The following is a 19,732-nucleotide window of genomic DNA, read 5'->3' on the forward strand; positions in this document are numbered from 1 at the left end:
CCCTCAATAATAATAATAATAATAATAGTAATAATAGTAATAATAATAGATCATTGATGGTCATTAATTTAAAAAAAATTGATCATTAATTTGTGATCTAATAATCAACTATTATATAATTCAACCTTAAATTATTTTATATTTTTAACAAATATTTTTATTGCATTGTTATACTTTTAATTATAAAATCTTTATTAAAAAATTTAAAAAACAAAAGTGTATATATAAAAGTAATAAAAATTAGACTTATTTATAATTAGTATATATTATTTTTTATGTTAATAATTTAATATTTTTTTATTTTTGTAAAACTAATTAATGCTTATCATCATCGTCGTCGTCATAGCCAAGTAAATAAGAAACATTTTATTTTTAAAAAATTAAATTTAAATATTTTTTATTATTTTTCAATTCAATAATATTTAGTTATAAATTATTTTTTTATTAAAATGATTTTCATTTATTTGTCATCATATGAGATTTTTGATATATATTAAGTATTATTCTTTCACCAAGTATTTTTATTTAACCTAAATGTATTCAAATATTTTTCATATTTTATTATTTATTTTAAAATTATTAATTATCATTCTCAAAATTTATTTATTTAAATATATCTAATTAATATTTATTTAATTATTAATTTTTTAAATTTTCTTATTTAATATTTCTTAAACTTTAAATATCTTATTTCATTATAATTAATATTTTGATTATTTATATTTTATTATAATTAATTTTTATCAAAATTATTTTTAAATTTTAATTAAATATCTATATCTTAGTGCATAAATTATCTCTTAACTATATTTTTTTATAGAAATAGAATTTTAAAGATAAATTGTAAATATAATAACATTAAAAATTTAGTTACAAATAAAAATGATTAAAAATAATTAAAGTTACAATATTATAATAATGAAATCTACATTTTAAAAAATAATATGTATTTATAGTATTTATTTTAATAATAGAAAATTATGACATTTTAAAATTATAACTTTTATGAAATATATTTATTTTATATTATAAATTTATGTAAAGTGATAACTATTTTTATCAAATAATTATTTTATAAAAAAAATTGAGATTAATAAAAAAAATTTACATTTAGATGTAGTAATTTTAAAAATAATATAATAGAATGTTATTTTTAATTTATAATAGTATTATGTATTTTTATTATTACTGAAATTAAATAATTCAATTCATCATTGACAATTTGATAATTTTTTATTATATTAATAAATATTATATTTATATATTTTTAAAATAATATTATTTTTAAAATAATATTATTTTTTTATTAATTTAATATATTTTCTATAATTTATAAAAAATAAATATCGATTTACATAAATTATGAGATAAAATATATAATTTTTATAAAATTTAAATTATTTTTTAAATAAAGTACTTTAATTATATTTTAAAATAAAATAATTATAAAAATTACTCTTAATAAATGTATAAAAAGGATTAAATAGGTATTTTAATTAATTATAATATAAATTAATTAAAAATTTATTATTGTGATAAGTACAAATTTATTTAAATTAAATTAAATAAGAGATAAATTTTAATTTAAAATTAATTTAATAATAATAATAAATTATTTTATTTAAAATATAATAAAAAACTAAATTAAAAAATAAAAATTATAAGTTATTTGTGGGTAGCACGAGTATTATGCTAGTTGTAATAAAAAAAAAAACTACAGTGAAGATTGTCTTCACAGATTATTACTCCATTTTTTTTTCTTTTTTAAGTTTTTTTTTCTACAATTATTTTTTAAATTTTAATTATTAAGTTTTTATTTTTATTTTTATTAAATAATGTATAAGAAAAATTATAGGTGATGAACATGGAATGCAAATTAATTAAGACACAAACAGTGATAATGGGAAAGATAAATTAATCTATAAAAATTTTATTAATTAAACTAATTATGACCTTAGCAGGTGTAGTTGTGGAAGTAGCGATTGCTATGCAAATCGGAGTCGTGACTGTTAAAGGAAAGATTTAAGATTAGGAAATGTTATTTGTTTCAATTTTTTATTAGCTTCTTTATTTTTATTACATGAGCCATCATTTATTTATTAATAAATTTTAAAATTAAAATTTCATTTAATTTATAAAAAATAATTTATATATAAAAATATTTTTCATTACTTAATTACAATAATAAAAGCCCCATTTGAGCATTTAATACAGACACGTTGTGCCTTTGAAAAGGCATTTCAGCCCGCCCATCCCAACCTTGTAAATGTACAATTTTATTATGAAAATTGATTAAATATTGAAGCTGAAAATTTTATTTTTTTAGCATAAAAATTTATTTCTATTTACATTTTCAGTATAGGATCAGAAGTTTTAATTTATATTTATTATAATAATTATAAATTATTTTTTAAAAAATAATTAATTTTAAAATATCTCTATACACACTTAAACTTTTAAAATCTAAATTTATTTTTTTATGACACTTTAAATAGAGCATTATTGACTCTTAATTGCAATAATTGAACAATAAATTCAATAATTTATTTTGAATTCAACTTTAAATCTAAAGGAAATACACACATAATTTATAAATAAAATAATATTATAAATAATTATATTGAATAAAAAAATTATTCAACTATAAAATTATATGATAAATAATCTATCATACTATTCAACTATATCATACCATTTAATATAGTCTTTTTTTAGTAGATGTTTATTTATTCAATATGGGTATAATAGTAAAAATGTAATAATTTTATATCCTTATTTTTATTTCAATCAAAATATGAAAAATACACAAATAACTTCATATAATGCCACTTCTAATAATGCCACATGGGAAGAATTTAGTTATGAATAAATTTATGCTTCTAAAACCACAAGGCAAACAGTCTTTTTAAAATGATACGTGATAAGTTCTTAAAAAGATTTAGCCTATGTTATATATATATATATATATATATATATATATATATATATATATAAAACTTTAAACCCTAATTAACTGTTTAACTAAAGGGTAATAATGTAAATTGAGAAAATATATATTTTTTTTAAATAATTTTCACAATTTTTAGAATTTGGGCATTTAGAAAATGGATCAACAATTTTTTTTTTTTTATCAAAGGGAAAACTAGGCTATTTTTAAGGAAAATGATTTCTTGATCTTTTCAAAATATTTTATTAAAATGTGAAAACACTTATATATCAAGATATAAACACATATTATTAGTTTAATATTGTAATCAAATTAAACAAAAAAAAATATTTTTATGAAAAATATATTTTCATACATAAGTTATAAATGTGTACACAAGGGGGGAGGGGAAAGAGCAAGAGAGTGAAGGTGACTGATATGTTCAAAAATGAGCATTCCAATATCATAGTAGCAGTAAGAATTCAAAGACTTCAGAGATAATATGAATTCAAAAATAGAGGAAAACATCTCTAAATAAGATTTAGCACATTTCCAAATGGTTCAGCAGTGGAGGGGGCTTTAGCATTAGCAGAAGGTGCAGAAGCTGAAATCTGGATTGGGCGTGCATAATCTCCTCGCCATAACACATCTCCTATTCTATCAGGGAAATGTCTTAGCCCTAGCTAGTATTTTCTTATTACATAAATAAGGCGACGGGAGTTTATATGCAAATATTATTAGCTTACACAAAAGTTATTTTTTTAATTGTGTTTATTTTGATTATCTTTTCAATAAATTTATATATATATATATATATATATATAATTAAAAAATTAAATTATTTCAAAATTATAATAATAATAATTATTATTATTGTTATATTGAGACTGCAAATAAACTCATATCCTATTAATAAGCTTTAATTGAATAAAATTAAAATCATTTTTAAAATTATAAAATTTCATATTTAAATGAACTAAAAAAATAAATTTATATTATAATTAATACATTCCTTTAAAAAATTAATATAAGTTTATAAGTAAAATTATTTATGATTTAAGTTTATTTTGAAAAGGAAATTCAATTGGTGATGATAATGATTTTATTAAAAGATAAATGAAATAAATTATTAATAGGTTTGTGTACCTATCAAGATGTTGATGTTATTGTGAAACTTTGAAAGAAAAAGATGAGCAAATGTCCCCATCCAATTTCAATTACCTTATCTCTTCTCATTAAAGAACGGATAACGTACCTCAAAAATTATTATAATTAAATTTAATTTTAATATTTAAATTTATTTTAAATTCATTAAAATTTGTTTCAAATTATTTATATTTATTTTAAATGTAAATATTATTTAAATTCATCTAATTTTTTTAATATAAATATTATTATTTTTATTAAGTTAAGATGAGCAATATTCAGTATATAAAATTTAAATTTAATTTAAATTTAAAATATATTATTTTTAAATTTAAATTTATTTTAAATTTAATTATATATTATTTTAAATTCATTTTAATAATTTTAGTTAAATAGTTATCATTCCCATTGTTGAACCATGATGAGAAAAACAAAAAAAAAAAGGGGATTATTAAATATCGCGAGATATAGGGTATGTAGATTGACGATAATTTGTGAGTATCACAGTGGCAGGCATTGAGGTAACAGGGGAACAAGTGGCAAACTTATCCAGAGGATCATAATGACTAATTTCCTTCTGGCTAATGCTAAGCTAACAGCTGGATCTCATTGCTTTAAATTTTTCCCCACCAATTGGGTCCCACACTTTACAACTTATTTATTTTATTTCTCGACTTCTTCTTGGTGATAGTATATTTTTGTCGTTGCCATGGGGTTAGTTTTGTCTTTTCATACGGTAGGTTGTCCCACGCGGACACACGTGTTGTGATGAGGCTATCCTTGGCTTTGCTTTATGACTAGGAGCAGGCATGGGCGTCACGTGCGGGGGATGGCTCACTTTTTCTTTTTTAATTTCAATGTTCAAAATAAATTACTTTAAAATTTCTTTCATTATTTATAAAATTTAGTTGAATAACGTAAATAAAGTAAAATTATTTTATTATGAAAAATAAAGTAATTTTATAAAATTTTATAATTTATTTTATTTAATTTTTATAAAATAGATAATTATGAAAATTTTATTAATTTAATAAAAAATAAAATTTATTCATAAAAAATATATAATATTTTTTAATATTACTAAAAACATTATCAATAAAATTAAATAAAATATACTTATTTAACATTTTACTTTTAATATTTATTATTTTAATTAAAATTTAAAATATTATGAAAAATATTAGGTCCTTTAATGCATCCTTCATTATTGCTCCCATTTCATGCCTCTCTTTTTAAACAATTGTGATCTTACCTTTCCATCTTCCAATTTAAAAGGAGAAGCTTTTCTTTTTCTCTTTTTTTTTTAATCATTGATGGCAGGTGACATTGGGCCTTACCCACTTATTAAATTAATTTCAATTTAAGTAGCTATCAATTGCATCTATCTTAATCCATTAACTTGTAATTATTTAGAATATAAGATCTTCTTCCTTTATTTTCCACTTCATTATTTTATCACTTTCTATAAAAATAGCTTTCCTGTGAGTTTATGAGAGTGGAGGCATGTTTGGATCATTTAACAAAAGCATTGTCAAGGTGTAAAATGAGAGAAGATATAGTAATTATATATAAAATTTATTGTCTCACATTAATTTAAAATAAAATATTTACGCTTATATATAAAATTTGAATAATTTTTTTTTCTTGAGCTGAAATTAAATTCAATTCATTTTTTCTATATAAGAAAATGTTTTATTTTCATAGGCAGTCCAAACACAGCACATCTATCTTTGTGTATATGGTTTCATATAATTAGAAAGTTAATATTATAGTAACTAGTGAAGCATAAATCTAGATCTCAATCCACATAACCTAATCAAAAGAGTGGCAAAATCTGCTGTCTGTGCAAATTTTTGTCTGTTATAAAGCTTTCATCCCCACATAAACTATATTATTAATTTTCTCAAGGGACCAAATCAAGATTATATATGTTTCTTTTTGTTATTTATAAAGGATGGGATTAGTATTAAGTATAACTAAACCTAACTGAGGATTTGTTTGGAATCAAAATCAAACTAGAAACTAGATCAGTTCAACTTAAATTAAAATTAAATAGAAATTAATTAAAATTAGTATGGAATCATATTAAAATTAAACGGTTTGATTTTGAATTAAATCAGATATTTTCTTTTTAAAAAAATAAAAATTTGAAAAAAATTTCAACTTGATAAATTTTATCAAAACTAAAATTGAATCAAAATAAAAAAAAATCGAATTAAAATCAAAATCAAACTGAACTATACCCGAGAGATGCATATTAAAAAAAAAAAAAGACAAAAAAAGAAAAACCTAGAGAATCATTTCTGATCTCTCTGAACCTTAAACCAAAATCACAGTTTCAGGCCCAAAATAAGCCAGGCCGAAGTGTAGCTATCCATCTATTAATGGATACAACACAGCATGATAAAATACAAAACACAGCTTTCATTTATTGTGGGACATTTTGACTAGTCAAGCGAATTAGTGAATGACTTGTTGACCGTCTTTATATCAGATGGTGAATATTGCTTGGCATAGTTCGATGTCCTGCAAAATGCAACACACTCCACCCATTAAACTCTTGCTTAAACTCATATATTATCATCAAGATACAACCGTATTAGCTACTTATATTTAATAGGTAGATCCATAATATATATTAGATACATTCTTCTGAAATGAATGACTAAAGATTTGTATATGTAAGGCTTATTTAAGCCTTATTAGTCACCCTCATGGGTATATCGGCATGAAAATTCTTAAACATTGTGCCCCCAACAACTCAAGTCTATGAATGTTCTAACTTCTAAGCGTTTCTTCAGCAGGTTGATTAAACTTCTTCTTAGCTCCCCTTGTTGATCCCACTTCTGTGCTTGTCATTGATGTTGGTGACGGATCTCTCTCTCCTTGATGAGTAGACACTGAACCTATCTTGTTAAGCATTTCAGTCTACTTGTTATCTTTCAGCTCCTTCACCGCAGCAACACAGCCCACGGCTGTCCAAGCTCTGCTCTTCCTACTCATTCTAACAATTACACTATACAAGCGTCGCCCATTTTCGATGCCTGTTGCATATAGGCATAGATATTAGAGAGTCTGCAGCTGCAGGATGAAACTGAAAGCAGTTTCATTGAGCCAGTGGCCCTTTTTGTTTTCTTCAGCCTGAAATCCAGGGGAAGAGTGAGTGTCCTCTGCCTTTTGGCGGCCATTGTACATGTGCTGGGAACAAGCTCAGGACTCCAAACCTCTTCTTCTACATGTAACCAACCGCCAGTGTTTGGAAAGTTACATATTTGCTAGGGAATAAACTAGAGTTTTTGTTATCATTTTTTTATCAAGGCCTACTTGGCCCAACATCCACAGGAGACATGGGAAGAGTTTCATGCTCTGTAAGATTGTGGGTAGTCCATGAGCAGCAAGAAGCCCACCTTTGCTTCTCATTATATTGCTGAAATTGCATTTTGGGGGTTGGATTGCTGAAGAATGTCAAACTGAAATGTTGCAAACTAAATAAAATAGAATTAGATTCTTTTCTTACATCATTTTTGGCAGATTCTTTATCTCTCTCTTGCGATGGTCATTCACTGCCACCAGACAAGCATCTCTTTAATGGAGGAAGAATACGACTTTACATCAGAATAGATGCATGAAAAGGGATATATCCACGCACATACTTGAATGAAATTTTCAACAAAAAAAGGAATAAAAAGCTACAGAGACGAAAGAACCCTCTTAACAGAATGAGCAACCAATATTTTAGCAATGAGAAATGAATATTTTGCAACTACCAGCAGCCTGAAATTACGATGAGCAGAGGCTTCAACAATTTCAATCCACCCCCAACTGGGGATAGGAGAACTGGACGTGACTACGGTATCTATGCTCCTAATAACACTGACTGGAATTACCCCTCACTTCCCATGTTTCCTCGGCTCTCTCCTCCCCAGGTCCCTCCGGTAAGTATCCAAAGCCATGAAATTCTCACAAAACAGAAAACAATTAACTCCAGGCCTATTAAGCCGTAAGACTTGACTTCTTGTATCAGGGTGGAAGCAGAGGGGCTCCCGATGATCCATGGCCACATGTTGAGGAGACACTGATACCTTTCCATTTAATTGGGTACCCTTTTCTTCCTTTCATTTTTCTTTTTAATAAAAAACATTCTTTTCTATGTGGTAATACATATGGATGCAAATGGATGTATGATAAGAGATTTAGAGGTGCTTATTTTGATTAATCTCCAGGGGAATTAAACATATAGCTTGTGTTTGTTGCTACTACAATAATTTTTACTTATCATTTGCATAGGCCATCAATGGATGGAATATATGAAAGTTTTTCAATCTCTTAACTGGCTAGTGCCATCAATGGAATTTTGCAGTTTTCCCATGCAACCATATTCGCCTACGCCATTCCTTGTCCTCAATAATGGCCTTGCAAGGGAGCCCCGTCCAGGAATAATGGAGCCAAGATATTTTCAGGCCTCTCCTTCCACTCAAGAAGACTCCCGATTGACCCAAGATGAGCAAATGAAGGCACTGAAGAAGTTAAAGAAAGAAATCTATAATCCTGTTCCCAAGAGGATTTCTAGTAGATTGTGCTTGTATTACAGAGACCGAGCTGAAAAGATTCTCAGTGAAAGGGCAAGGGATAAAGAAGAGGATGGAAAGAGGTGTGCAGTTTGCTTAGAAGATTTTGAGCCTAAAGAGATGGTGATGGTAACCCCATGCAGCCATATGTTTCATGAGGAATGTATTGTGCCATGGGTGAAGAGCCATGGGCAGTGCCCAGTGTGTAGGCATGCACTCTGTGACCGAATTGGAGGAAGCGCTGCAGGACCCTCAAACAATAACAACTTCCATGGTTTATCACCTAATGATCTAATTGCAATCTTAAGAGCAATGGGAACCATGTAATTCAAATGTCAATTGCCGTGATTTCAATCATTGTATGCCAATTTCACATGAATAAAAATAAAAGAAAATGGTATATACATAGTAGAAAAATGTAGAAGTATTAGTCTCGAATTTGATATCATCAATTATAATCAGTGAAATTTACAAGTTACATGAATTAGCAGCAATTAGATTGGATTACTCCTATCAGTTTCCTAAAACTCTTCCAACATGATAAATGGAAGAAAGATTCCTCAGTAAGGACCCCAACAACTCAAGTACATGACTTTCCTTAGGGACTCCTCTGACTGCTTTGCCTTGTCTTCCTTGAGTTTGCTTGAACCCATGGCACAAGAAGAAGAAGAAGAGGAAGAGAGGTTCTTGGCCTGAGAGATTGACCTAAGATGGGTCTTGGCATGTTGGTGAACTGACCTTAATGCATAGTTCCACCTACAAAAACCTTGGTCTTTCAATGCCTCCACAGCTCCGATGCTTGCTGCAACCATCCAAGCTTTGCTCGCTGAACTCATTTTGTTAAAGAAATAGAAAAACAAATGGGACACTTTTGATAGTATAGCAGTAGGATGTAAGATATCAAGAAGTGGTGGTTTGATGAAGCAAATGAGTAGCCGGAGTAGCTTATATATGAGAAAAGAGTGCCAAAAGTTTTGGGGGGAAAACCAGAGGCTATAGCTCTACATAGATGGTTTTAGGCCAATGGTATTGCAGGTGGGGCCAATTTTTATTTATTATTTTTGTTGGTGAAAAAAGGATCCTAATGGGCACATGGTTTTTGTAATATAAAATCTCAAAGTATGGGAGACAGTGGAGTAGAAAACCGGTTGCTTTGTTGCAGATAATCAGTGCGCTTTCCAAGATCTAGAAATTTCTTTCCAGGTTAATATAATATAATATCAATATTAAATTCAATAAAATTTAATATTTTAATAATTATTAAAATTATATAAATATTTCTCTTTCGTTTTAATTTTTATTTTATATATATATATATATATATATATATATATTTTTTTTTTAATAAGAAAATCAATTCACGCTTTATCTATATAAGTAAAAACCATTGCCCTTACGACTCTACTTCCAATTTGAAATTGTTAATTTTTGCTTTCGAAATTTTAATTTTAGTTTGAGGTAATTTAATAATAAAAAATTTAAATATTTTTTAAAAAATAATTGCAAATTTATAATTATAATTCAATTTAAGAAAATGAAATATTTAATTTCTATTTAGATAATTTAAAATCTAAACGGTACCGTGCGCTGAATTTGGCTTATTTCTGGATAGAGCCAAGTTTCAGATTTACGCAATTCCATTAAATAATTAATTTCATTCAGATAATTATTTATTTTAAAATAATCATAAAATAACATCTCATCCTAATAATCATAAAATCCAATTATAAAAGTAACGGATCACTTGTAATAATAAATAATCAGATAATTATTCTTTTAAATCCTTTTTTCAAAATTAATTTTCAAATTTTTATTGAATTGCTTTATCACAATTTGATAAAATTTCTTATTTGATAAACTCCTAAAAATTATTTATTTTTAATATAATAAACTAACGTATATTCTTAAAATTAGTCTAAAAACACTTTATTTCAATCATATATGATGTACAAAAATTATCCCTTGGTTGCAATATATTCTCTACAATTTACAAAAAGTCGATCATCTCGTCTTAAATTTGCTCAGATTAATGATCTTTCTTCTCTTCTCAACGGACTTAGCCGTGCTCATACATGCAAATCTTCAAATTGTTCACATGCCAAGACTCTACCTCAGTTGTTAGGACCCCAGCAACTCAGGTACATGACTGTCCTCAAGGACTCTTCTGTCTGCCTGGATTCCCTCACTTTATCAGATACTACAGCGGCAGATGAAGAGGAAATCTTCTTGGCTTGAGATATTGTCCTCAGGTTATTCTTGCCTTGTTGGTGCAGTGACTTTATGGTGTAGTTCCATCGGCAAAACCCTTGGTCCTTCAATGCCTCCACAGCTCCAATGCTGGCTGCAACCATCCAAGCTTTCACTGCAGAACCCATCTTTCAATTCCCTTCCTTTTTCTAGTAAAATATCACAAATTTGAGACTCACAATTCACAAATCAGTGCAGAAAATAGATGAAACCTGATGGATATGGTATGTTGATGCTGGGTATATTTATAGAGGAAGATTAGATTGTTGCCTCAAGTTTTTGGAGAAACCACTGGACGCCAGTGGTTTTTAGGCATGCTGTAATTGGGAAAGCAAATGGTTTTTTCAGTGGAATGACTCTCCTACCCTTAAATAGCCACTTTGTGAAATTAATTATATGGGGGCATAATGGGGTTTTGATCGCACTTTGTTTGGCCGAAGTAATGGGAGCTCAAAACCGCTTATTTAGGTTTTTCTGCTTTCAAGTACATGCCACTTGTGAGTCTAATAAATGAATAAGTCTTTGGTAGATTTTTGTTAATTATAATTATTAATATATTAAATAATCATCAGGAATTAATTTATTTTTATTTCTATTTCAGTATATCTTTTTTAAATATTTATGGAAATCAAATAAAAGTACAACATGGATTAAAATTTTTTTTGTTAACTTCGCATAAATGTTTGTTATTAATATTTTTTTCCTTTAAAAAAAACATCATGATTAATTATATTAGATTGAATAATCAAATCATATATATTAAATTAAAATTAAAATTAATATTATTATAAAAATTAAATTTATTTTATTATTTTAATATGATCTTAGATTGGCTTTGGTATGTGACCTCATGGTGTAGTTCCACCTACAGAACCCTTCGTCTTTCAATGCCTCAGTAGCTCCTATACTTGGTGCCACCACCGAGGCTTTGCTCGTTGCACCCATTACAATTAATTTATGAAAAGACTAGATTTTGCTCCTCCTCCCTTGTTTTTGTGCCTTTGCCTTGGAGACTGGAGGGTGTATTATTGGAAAGATAGCCGTTAGCTGTCACTTATTTTATGTTTATTTATAAATTTTTATTTGTATATCTGTTCTTACCTTTTATTGTATGATTCTGATATAATTTTGATAGTTTAACTTGATTAGGAACCTATTTGTTAGCTGTTATTTTTTTAATATATATCTTTGATTTCTAAGACAGAAACATCAGAATTTTTATTCTAAAATTTCTTTGTTCTTTTACATGGTATCAGAGCCATGCCTGATGAAAAGAAAAATGAGAGTTCTGGATCAGGGAAGAAAACTTCTAGTTCTTACACACTGAATTCGAATGACAACCCAGGTAACTTGATTACCCAAGTTCAATTGAAGGGCGAAAATTACGAAGAATGAGCGCGAGCTATGTGTACTGCATTGCGGGCTAAAAAGAAATATGGCTTTATTGATGGATCTGTCAAGCAACCAGCAGATGACTCACTGGAACTAGAAGATTGGTGGACGATTAACTCTATGCTGATTTCTTGGGTGTTTAACACCATTGAACCGACGCTTCGCTCGACCATTTCTCACATAGAGAACGTAAAGGATTTGTGGGAGGATATTAAACAGAGATTCTCGATTGGGAATGGTCCACGAATGCAGCAACTAAGATCGGATCTGGCGAATTGTAGGCAGGAAGGTCAACTGATCGTGTCCTATTTCGGAAGACTCAAAACATTATGGGATGAAATAAACAACTATGATCAGATACCAGTGTGTATCTGTGCAGGCTGCAGATGCAATCTTACCATTAAATTGGAAAGAAAGCGTGAAGAAGAGAGAGTTCATCAGTTTTTGATGGGCTTGGATGAAGAAGGATACGGAACAGTGCGCTCTAATATTTTGAGCACTGAACCCTTGCCCAATTTGAATCATGCCTATGCTATGGTTGTTCAGCAAGAGCGGATGCGAACTATGACACGAACCAAGGAAGAAAGAGGCAATCCTATGAGTTTTGCAATTCGAGCAGGTAGTCGAAATTCAGGGGGGGGGGGTAAAGACAAATCCTCAATTTATTCTAATTGCAATCGAGAGGGACATGATGCTGAAAGTTGTTTCCAACTGATAGGTTATCCAGAATGGTGGGGTAATAGACCACGTAGAACTTCTGTTGGACGAGGAGGTGGTCAAAAGCGTGGCAATAGAGTAGGACGTAGCAAGGGAGAAGTTGCTCGTGCCAACGCCACACAAGCAATTGGAGTTGATGGTGGGCGTGGAATTGTGACAGATTCAGATCGAAAGGGTCTTAGTAGATTAAATAAAGAGCAGTGGGCTGCTTTGCTGGGCATGTTGAATTCTTGTCAGAATGGTGGCAATGAGACGCTGACAGGTACGCAGAGGATATTTCCTTGGATTATTGACACAGGAGCTTCCCATCATATGACAGGAACGTTGGCATTTTTGAGTGAATTGCGTGACATTGTGCCATGCTCAATCGGGTTACCTAATGGAGAAAAGACCTTGGCGGTGAAAGAAGGAACTGTGTTGCTTGGAGGAGACTTGAAATTGCAACAAGTCCTTTATATGCCAAATTTGAATTGCAATCTGATATTTGTATCACAACTACTTAATGATTCAAATTTGGTTATTCAACTCACTAACAAAATTTGTGCTATACAGGACCTAAATTCGAGGAACCTGATTGGAGCAGGTGAGCAACTCGTGGGGCTATACTTTCTCAAGGGATTTACATCAGTGCATGCTTGCAAGGTAACTGATGTGGGGTCTTTTGAGCTTTGGCATAAGAGAATGGGTCATCCTTCTTATAAGGTGGTAGGGTTAATTCCAGAAGCTGGTAGCATAGTTAGGAAAACTAATAAAACTTGTGAAGTTTGTTTTAGAGCAAAGCAAACAAGAGAGATTTTCTTTTCTAGTGACAATAAAGCTGATGGTTGTTTTCAATTGATACATTGTGATTTGTGGGGACCTTATAGAGTCCCAACTTCTTGTGGAGCAATTTACTTCTTAACAATTGTTAATGATTACTCTCGTACTATTTGGATATATTTGCTGAATGGAAAACAAGAAGTAGTTTGTGTTCTTAAGAAATTTGTTATGATAGTTAAACGCCAATTTGAAAAAAATGTGAAAATTGTCAGAAGTGATAACGGAAGTGAATTTATGTGCTTGAAAGAATATTTTGATGAACAAGGGATGTTGCATCAGACTTCCTGTGTAGGAATACTTCAACAAAACGACCGAGTGGAAAGAAAACATCGTCATATTCTTTATGTGGCAAGAGCCTTGCGTTTCCAAGTAAATTTACCCATTGAATTTTGGGGAGAATGTGTACTTGTAGCTGGGTACTTGATTAATAGGACTCCATCTATATTATTAAATGGTAAAATCCCATATGAGATGTTCTTTGGGAAAGTACCTTCTTACAAACACGTTCGGGTTTTCGGTTGTTTGTGCTATGCGCATAATCTAAATCGGGATAAAGATAAATTTAGTAGTAGAAGTCGTAGGTGTGTTTTTGTTGGGTATTCATTTGAAAAGAAGGGATGGAGATTGTATGATTTGGAAACTAAAGAATACTTTGTATCAAGAGACGTGGTATTCGCTGAAACAGAATTTCCATATGCAAATGAGAAAACAATGGGTGATGAACTCATTAAAAATGGAGTTGAGGAGTTGGGTGATGAAGTTGATGGTTTAGAGAACAACTTGGGAAAGGAGCACGATGAAAGTGTGGGTAGAGAAAGTGAGGTGAATCCTAAAACGGAAGAATTGATCCATGAAAACAGTGAGGGAGTGGATAGAGGTGAAGTTATTGAAGAGCAACTAGGTAGGAGACAAAGGGCCAAGCAACCTAGTGTTCGTTTGAAGGATTATGTGACAAACGCCATCAAAATAAGCCCCTCGGTATGCTCACCTTCCCAATCTGATTCCTTAAGTACGCCTTACTCTATAGCACATTATGTGGATTATGATAAATTCTCTGCACAACACTGATGTTTTTTGGCAGCCATTACTACAGGACATAAACCAAGCTCTTATGCAGAAGCAGTTAAGGATGAACGGTGGAGAGCAGCTATGAGAAAAGAAATATAGGCTTTGGAAGATAATGGTACATGGACAGTTGAAAATCTGCCATTTGGGAAGAAAGCAATAGGAAGCAAATGGGTATATAAAATTAAATACAATTCTGATGTAAGTGTTGAACGATACAAGGCGCGATTAGTGATATTGGGAAATAATCAAGTTGAAGGCATAGATTATCAGGAGACTTTTGCTCCTACAACAAAAATGGTTACTGTGCGCACCTTTCTTGCCGTTATGGCTGCAAATAATTGAGAACTCCATCAGATGGATGTCCAAAATGCTTTCTTACACGGTGATTTGGAGGAAGAGGTTTACATGAAGATGCCACCTGGATTTGCTTCTCAATCACCAGGGAAGGTTTGTAAACTCCGGAAATCTCTACACGGTTTGCGGCAAGCACCTAGATGTTGGTTTGCGAAATTGGCTGCATCTCTGAAAGCTTATGGATTTCAACAATCATATTCAGATTACTCTTTGTTCATTTTTCGAGCTGGGACTGTTCAATTGAATGTGCTTATTTATGTGGATGACCTTATTATCTCCAGCAATGATGTTTTCGCTGTACAAAAATTCAAGAACTATTTGAGTCGTTGCTTTCATATGAAAGACTTGGGGAAGCTAAAATTTTTCTTAGGAATTGAAGTAGCCAGAAACTCGAATGGTATTTTTCTTGTGTCAACGTAAGTATGCGTTGGATGTAATTTCATAAGTTGGAATACTGGGTTGCAAGCCGGCTAAAACTCCTCTTGAACAAAATCACAAGCTGGCCCTTACTGAGAGTGATGATGTGGATGACCCTGCTCAGTATAGGCGTCTGGTGGGACGGCTTATTTATCTAACAATAACTCGACCCGAGTTATCTTATTGTGTGCATATTCTTGCTCAGTTCATGCAACAACCAAAGAAAGCTCATTGGGAGGCATCTGTTAGAGTTGTGCATTATTTGAAAGGAATCCATGTCAGGGTATACTACTGAATGTCAATTGTGATCTCAAATTGTCTGCTTACTGTGATTCTGATTGGGCTAGTTGTCCTTTGACGAGATGGTCTTTGACCAGTTATTTTATTCTTTTGGGTGAATCCCCTATCTCGTGGAAGAGTAAAAAACAACAGATAATGTCTCGCTTATCTGCTGAAGCTGAATATCGGTCTATGAGTACTACAACTTGTGAACTTAAATGGTTGAAAGGATTATTGAACTCTCTTGGTGTGACGCATACTGAACCTATGAATTTGTATTTTGATGGTCAGGCAGCTCTGCATATAGCTGCTAATCCTGTCTATCATGAACGTACCAAGCATATTGAAGTGGACTGTCATTTTATCCGTGATAAGATATTGAATGGTAACATTCGAACAGATTGTGTATATAGTTCAATGCAATCTGCGGATATCTTCACAAAGACGTTGGGAAATGATCAATTTGACTTTCTTCTTCGCAAGTTGGGCATTCGAGATTTCCATGCTCCAACTTGAGGGGGGTATTGGAAAGGTAGCTGTTAGCTGCCACTTATTTTGTATTTATTTAGGGAATTTTTGTGTGCATATCTATTTTTACCTTTTGTTGTATGATTCTAATACAATTTTGATAGTTTAACTTGATTAGAAACCTATTTATTAATTGTAATTTTTGAATATATATCTTTGATTTTTTATCAATAAATATCAGAATTTTTATTTTAAAATTTTTTAATTTTTTTACATGTATGCATGCTAGAGAGAGAGAGAGAGAGAGAGAGAGAGAGAGAGAGAGAGAGAGAGAGAGAGGAATCAGGCCTCAGGCAGCTAATTGGATTTGGTTTTAGAAATCAAGACGCAAGCTTCGTCCTTTTCTTGGGCGAATAACCTGTGGGCGGGTTGAGTCGGCAGGTGTATTTTTACTTTTGTTTTTCTCTCGATGACAAGTGTCAACATCCAAGCTTGTATCAGGGTTTCCCAGTGGGCTATAACCCACTGGAACACAAAAAAAAACCATGAGCTCTAAAATTTGCATATTTAGCACTAAATCCTCGATGAATCTCACGAGTCAGATATTCATAGGTGTCATCATAATTCATGAGCAGGTTATCAAATATTCATAGGTGTCATCATAGTTCATGAGCAGGTTATGCAAAAGGGCTTTTCAACATCTAAAAGAGCTGAGCCTGAGCTCTAGAGGAATGGTCGCCGGAGTCAAGCCTTCTCAACCTAAACAGCCACCTGAATCTGCCAAGAATTGCGAGGCTACATGGGTTTCAGTCAGGGGAGCAGAAGTAAAGGAAGTTGGGATTGACGAGAAAAGCAGGGTAAAGCAAGCTGAGAAGGCTGAGAAAATCATGCATGTCGTCTGCTGGGGACCTCATATGATCTAACTAGGACTCCAATACTTCTGGTAAATTACTAGCTTGTATTAAAATTCTTGGCTTGGCAATGTTTTAGGAGAGCTGATGTACTGAATCCTGTGGTTATACCCTTTGCATGGAAATGCAGATATAAATGTTTACTTGGTCTTTAACAATTTTTTTTTAAATCCATTTCTCAAAGCATCATATGTACTTGCAAGAGCAAAACCGAGTTGTGCATTTCTTTTGTTATGCAGAAGTTTGTTCCCTCCAACCATGAGCTTGCGTTGTGCTCAAAGATCAAAATTCTAAGTGGATTGTAAAAAATTTTGAGGTGAGACAGAGATCGGAATCTGATAGTTCCTAATCAATTAAGAAAATAAGATGGGTTTCTGGTGCCCTAAAACCATTGAAGAAGGCAAAAACAAGATTTAAAATATAAACGTGCCCTAGCAGTTCTTTTTCTTGTCTCTTATTGAATGGTTATCTATCTTGTATATCTTTACGTGTGCTTTAGCATATTGATTTGTATATTATAGATTGTAATAAATGAATAAGCTACTGTGGCAATCATGATCGCTTGGTAACTTTTGCAAATGGAGCTAATATTGATGGATAATTTGAAGGAACAAAATATCTTCCAGCCAAAATAAGCTTTTCATTGTCAAACATCACTAGCTTAAATCTCAATTTGATGTAAAATGCAGTGGATGATGGAATGGATGAGTCACTGTTCTGCTGATATAGCTTCCACGTTGTTTTGTTTTGGACAATTTCATTGCTTCCCATTTCCCCATTTACTAAAAATACCAAGATGAAAATTTTCTTCAAAGGACAAAAACATAGATTGTGATTCCAGATTTAATGAACACACTTATGTACGTTCACCACAATAACAGATTATAGCACCTCTCTTGAACAGTTGAACTAAAAAGAAGAAAGGAAAAACAAGATTAAGCTGCTTCCAGTTTCCACAGATAATATAGAGAAACACTACTCATAGCTAATTTCCTAGTAGTTTCACAGTTTTGATGACACATCATCATCATCAGTTAGGGCCCCAAAAGCTCAAGTACATGACAGTCCGCAGTGACTCTTCTGCCTGCTTAAGCTTGTAATCATCTCTGTTTTTACCAGCTTTATTGAAGTCTTTTAGACTCAAGTTACCTGGAAAGCTTTTCATTTGCTTGGAGGTAGCAGAGTCCTCGAAGGATTTGGCCCTGGAATCATTCTTTGAAGCTTTGTCTTTAACTCCTTGCATCTTCTGGGAACTTGGTTGAAGGAATTCCATGCTCATATATCTCAAGTTCATTTCTAAATGCTATTTTGCGTCTCAAGAGAAGAGAGTAGATGCATCCTACTGCAAATTGTGATTTGATAAATGCGAGAATGGAATTTGGAAAGGATCACAAATGGGAAGTTGTTTATATAGTTTGCAGGAGAGAATAGATGAAGAAGTATATATAGGAAAGAAAGGTGCAAGGTCTTGTTCTGGAGTTACCTGCTCTGAAAAAGCACTTGTTGAAAGAAAGTAGCTTTCACCTGGTCATGGTTTTTTCAAACTATTCACAGAAAATCTTGTTAGTCCACTTGGCAAAATCCATTTCCCTGGATTAACACCAACTCACATGGCTATTAATAAAGCAAATAAACAATTACAGCTTTGGATATAAAAGAATCCTTCATTCTTATTGAAGGACTTGACCAATTTTCTTACTGTAAACCCCAATTCGTCGTTTCCTAGCTGGTGAGTCATTATAGTGAATGGCAATAGGCTACTAGCTCAGCATATAGAGGCATCAACGTTGTTACTTTACCCTTGCCAATGGACTTTGCTCAAGGCTTGCAAACATGTGTAAGCAATAATATATGATAGATGTCTAATGTCTCCATGTCCCCTCAAGACCATATTATAAAACCATTGTTGAAGCTTAAAGGTGATTAAGAAAAGATTGTAAGCACGTTGCTTCCATACCAATTGGAGGACCAGGCATATAATCATGTGAATAGATGGATAGCATGGACACGTTCAAATTCAGTTGGATAAGATCGAAATATAGGACATAACCATCCCTACAACTTGCAATTTTCTGTGTCTTTTTCTCTTTCTATCTTAATAATCATGTATAATTTTTTAAGTTTGCCTAAAAAAAAATAATACTTGCAAAGGTCTCGTTTAATGCAATACGGTTTAGGAGTGAACAGTTATCAATTATAATTGCAAAGTTGAACTAAATTAAATCAATTGAATTTATTTAATTCGATTATTTAATTTTGCCAATTCAATTCGATTAGTTTGCTAGTCAAGGTGGCCGAATGCCGTGCAGTAAGAGGGCTTGAGCCATGACATCGCTTCCACTTTGAAGCTACTGAACCACAACCACACACGAGCGAGAGAGAAAATAACTATCCCAACGAGAAATGCCGACGTGTCAAAA

General features: G+C 31.1%; 4 protein-coding genes across 4 annotated transcripts; 2 read left to right on the forward strand and 2 right to left on the reverse strand.

Moving 5' to 3' along the window:
- The first annotated feature begins 6,839 nt into the window (after nucleotides 1–6,839).
- LOC110668266 (E3 ubiquitin-protein ligase RING1) lies at nucleotides 6,840–9,044 on the forward strand. The gene is made up of 3 exons (XM_021829441.2): nucleotides 6,840–8,007; nucleotides 8,097–8,170; nucleotides 8,433–9,044. Exons 1-3 carry the CDS (start codon nucleotides 7,858–7,860, stop codon nucleotides 8,965–8,967), a joined length of 759 nt encoding a protein of 252 aa, XP_021685133.2. The 5' UTR covers nucleotides 6,840–7,857; the 3' UTR covers nucleotides 8,968–9,044.
- Nucleotides 9,045–9,067: 23 nt separating this feature from the next.
- LOC110668267 (uncharacterized) lies at nucleotides 9,068–9,620 on the reverse strand. The gene has a single exon (XM_021829442.2). It carries the CDS (start codon nucleotides 9,474–9,476, stop codon nucleotides 9,201–9,203), a length of 276 nt encoding a protein of 91 aa, XP_021685134.2. The 5' UTR covers nucleotides 9,477–9,620; the 3' UTR covers nucleotides 9,068–9,200.
- A 921-nt stretch (nucleotides 9,621–10,541) lies between these two features.
- On the reverse strand, nucleotides 10,542–11,089 carry LOC110668269 (uncharacterized). The gene has a single exon (XM_021829443.2). It carries the CDS (start codon nucleotides 11,013–11,015, stop codon nucleotides 10,752–10,754), a length of 264 nt encoding a protein of 87 aa, XP_021685135.2. The 5' UTR covers nucleotides 11,016–11,089; the 3' UTR covers nucleotides 10,542–10,751.
- A 1,202-nt stretch (nucleotides 11,090–12,291) lies between these two features.
- On the forward strand, nucleotides 12,292–14,883 carry LOC131169439 (uncharacterized). The gene is made up of 2 exons (XM_058128668.1): nucleotides 12,292–13,638; nucleotides 14,095–14,883. The coding sequence occupies exons 1-2, from the start codon at nucleotides 12,292–12,294 to the stop codon at nucleotides 14,881–14,883; spliced, it is 2,136 nt and encodes a 711-aa protein (XP_057984651.1).
- Nucleotides 14,884–19,732: the final 4,849 nt, after the last annotated feature.

This window comes from Hevea brasiliensis, chromosome 10 (genome assembly GCF_030052815.1).
Source record: "Hevea brasiliensis isolate MT/VB/25A 57/8 chromosome 10, ASM3005281v1, whole genome shotgun sequence".
Taxonomy (NCBI): Eukaryota; Viridiplantae; Streptophyta; class Magnoliopsida; order Malpighiales; family Euphorbiaceae; genus Hevea; species Hevea brasiliensis.

Excerpts from the sequence above, each read along its gene's own strand:
- LOC110668266 (XM_021829441.2), top strand. The coding sequence starts at position 7,858 with ATGAGCAGAGGCTTCAACAATTTCAATCCACCCCCAACTGGGGATAGG. Across the intron at positions 8,008-8,096 it reads CTCCTCCCCAGGTCCCTCCG|GGTGGAAGCAGAGGGGCTCC; the intron begins GTAAGTATCCAA and ends TTCTTGTATCAG. Across the intron at positions 8,171-8,432 it reads ATACCTTTCCATTTAATTGG|TTTTCCCATGCAACCATATT; the intron begins GTACCCTTTTCT and ends GGAATTTTGCAG.
- LOC110668267 (XM_021829442.2), bottom strand. The coding sequence starts at position 9,476 with ATGAGTTCAGCGAGCAAAGCTTGGATGGTTGCAGCAAGCATCGGAGCT.
- LOC110668269 (XM_021829443.2), bottom strand. The coding sequence starts at position 11,015 with ATGGGTTCTGCAGTGAAAGCTTGGATGGTTGCAGCCAGCATTGGAGCT.
- LOC131169439 (XM_058128668.1), top strand. The coding sequence starts at position 12,292 with ATGTGTACTGCATTGCGGGCTAAAAAGAAATATGGCTTTATTGATGGA. Across the intron at positions 13,639-14,094 it reads CATCAGTGCATGCTTGCAAG|ACTTCCTGTGTAGGAATACT; the intron begins GTAACTGATGTG and ends ATGTTGCATCAG.